General features: G+C 57.8%; 1 protein-coding gene across 1 annotated transcript; it reads left to right on the top strand.

Moving 5' to 3' along the window:
• HRG_08816 (uncharacterized protein) lies at positions 1-1051 on the top strand (the record flags this gene model as incomplete). The annotated part of the gene is made up of 4 exons (XM_044867287.1): positions 1-470; positions 536-795; positions 859-915; positions 966-1051. 4 exons carry the CDS (start codon positions 1-3, stop codon positions 1049-1051), a joined length of 873 nt encoding a protein of 290 aa, XP_044717308.1.
• Positions 1052-1582: the final 531 nt, after the last annotated feature.

Below are 1582 nucleotides of genomic sequence, written 5' to 3'. Positions count from 1 at the left end.
ATGTCTTCCTCTCTACATCCTACCGACCTGCCCGCACCGCACCTCCGAAAGCCGCTCGATAGCCAAACCGGCGCTGGCGGTGATATGTCCGTGATGCTTTTCGTCCAAACCGACTGCCCCGCCAGGTTTGCCCACCTGGACGAACACCGCATCAAGGGACTTAACGCCGAAGCCATGGCCCGCGTCTTGCTGCCTCCGCCCGCGTGGCTGCTCACAGCGGAATATGCGCCCCTGCGGTCGGGTGCCGACAATTCCCCAACCTCCGTCTTCTTTAGCCTTAACCTCTCGATTTACGGCCAGTCGATTCTTGACACCGACTGGACCGAGCAGTGGTTCTTTATGAACGGCCGCGTCCACCCCTACGCCCTTGCGTGGGAGGTCGAACAGCGCGACGGCCTGGAGTCTGACACGGGCGGCACCGTTCTCTATACCATGCCCGCCCTCGTCGTCCGCGACCAGGGCTACCAGCCGTAGGCCGGGTCCCATTCCCCCGCGCGTGGCAGCGAGGAAATGGGTAGCTAAATCTGTCCTAAAGCGTTCTTCCTAGGCTCTTTGCCTCTATGGACGACTTCCCCCACGTCCCGCCTGTTGTTTCCTTCACCGGCCTCGTCGTCGGCACCGGCCACTCCCTGCTGCTGCCAGGCCTAGACACCGCCCAACTTAGATGTTGCGGCTTCGTCCTCCTATCTACCTACGTCGCCCCGGGGAACCCGGATAAGATCCCCTTTAAGGGCTTCCACCCCTTCCAGGCCTTCGTCATCTTCCCTATTCACGCCAACCCCTGGGCCGTCCTATGTAAGAAGATGGCCGAGAGGCGAAACTCTTCCTTTCAGCCTAATGTCCCCTTTACCTGCACAGGCAAGGTCGCTGGCCTGCTGGACCACGGCGTCATGGTTCACCCGCCGGGCTCTGACCGTGACTTTGTTTTTATAGTCGTCCCGGATTCCTGGACTTTTCTCGACAAGTCGTCCACCTCTATGGCTGCGATGACACCGCTACCCTCTACGCCACCAAAACGACAACAGTCCTCCGCTTCTGCCGCTTTTCATAATATGCGCGCTGCCTCTATGTCCGTGGTTATCCCTAGCACTCTCCCAATTAGTCCTCCGTCCTTAGCCGCGGCTGCTCTTCGACTTGCTCCCCACGCCGCCCCAAAAGCGCCATTATCCTGAACCTGCCGATACGCCGACGAAGCGACCGTGCCTGACGCAACAGGCCTCTGTGCCTTCTTCTTCCCTATCCCTGGCCTTGGCTACTCAATCCTTCTCGGTCTCGGCTGTCTCATCCATTCCCGACCCGGATGTATCATCTAAACAGGGTCCCGCCTCGGAAACCCGCCCTTGATTCGATTGTCGCCCACCCGTAGCCTCACCGGCCCGCCCGCCTCGAAACCGTCACCCAGCTAAGAGAACGATAGATATAGAATAATAAGGCAAGTTTACTGTCGGCTGGGATTTCTTGAACAGCTCATGTTAGTTGACCTTTATTTTATCTACTCTTATATTACTTGATAGAGGCCTTGACCTGGCACATTATGTCGTGAATCGTCACTTACACCTACCAAACTAAACCTCGTCCCTTC

The sequence above is a fragment of the Hirsutella rhossiliensis genome (assembly GCF_020360975.1).
Source record: "Hirsutella rhossiliensis strain HR02 chromosome Unknown scaffold00011, whole genome shotgun sequence".
NCBI classification, from domain to species: Eukaryota; Fungi; Ascomycota; class Sordariomycetes; order Hypocreales; family Ophiocordycipitaceae; genus Hirsutella; species Hirsutella rhossiliensis.
The sequence above is the reverse complement of the archived record's forward strand: the minus strand, read 5'-3'. Positions and strand labels throughout refer to the sequence as shown.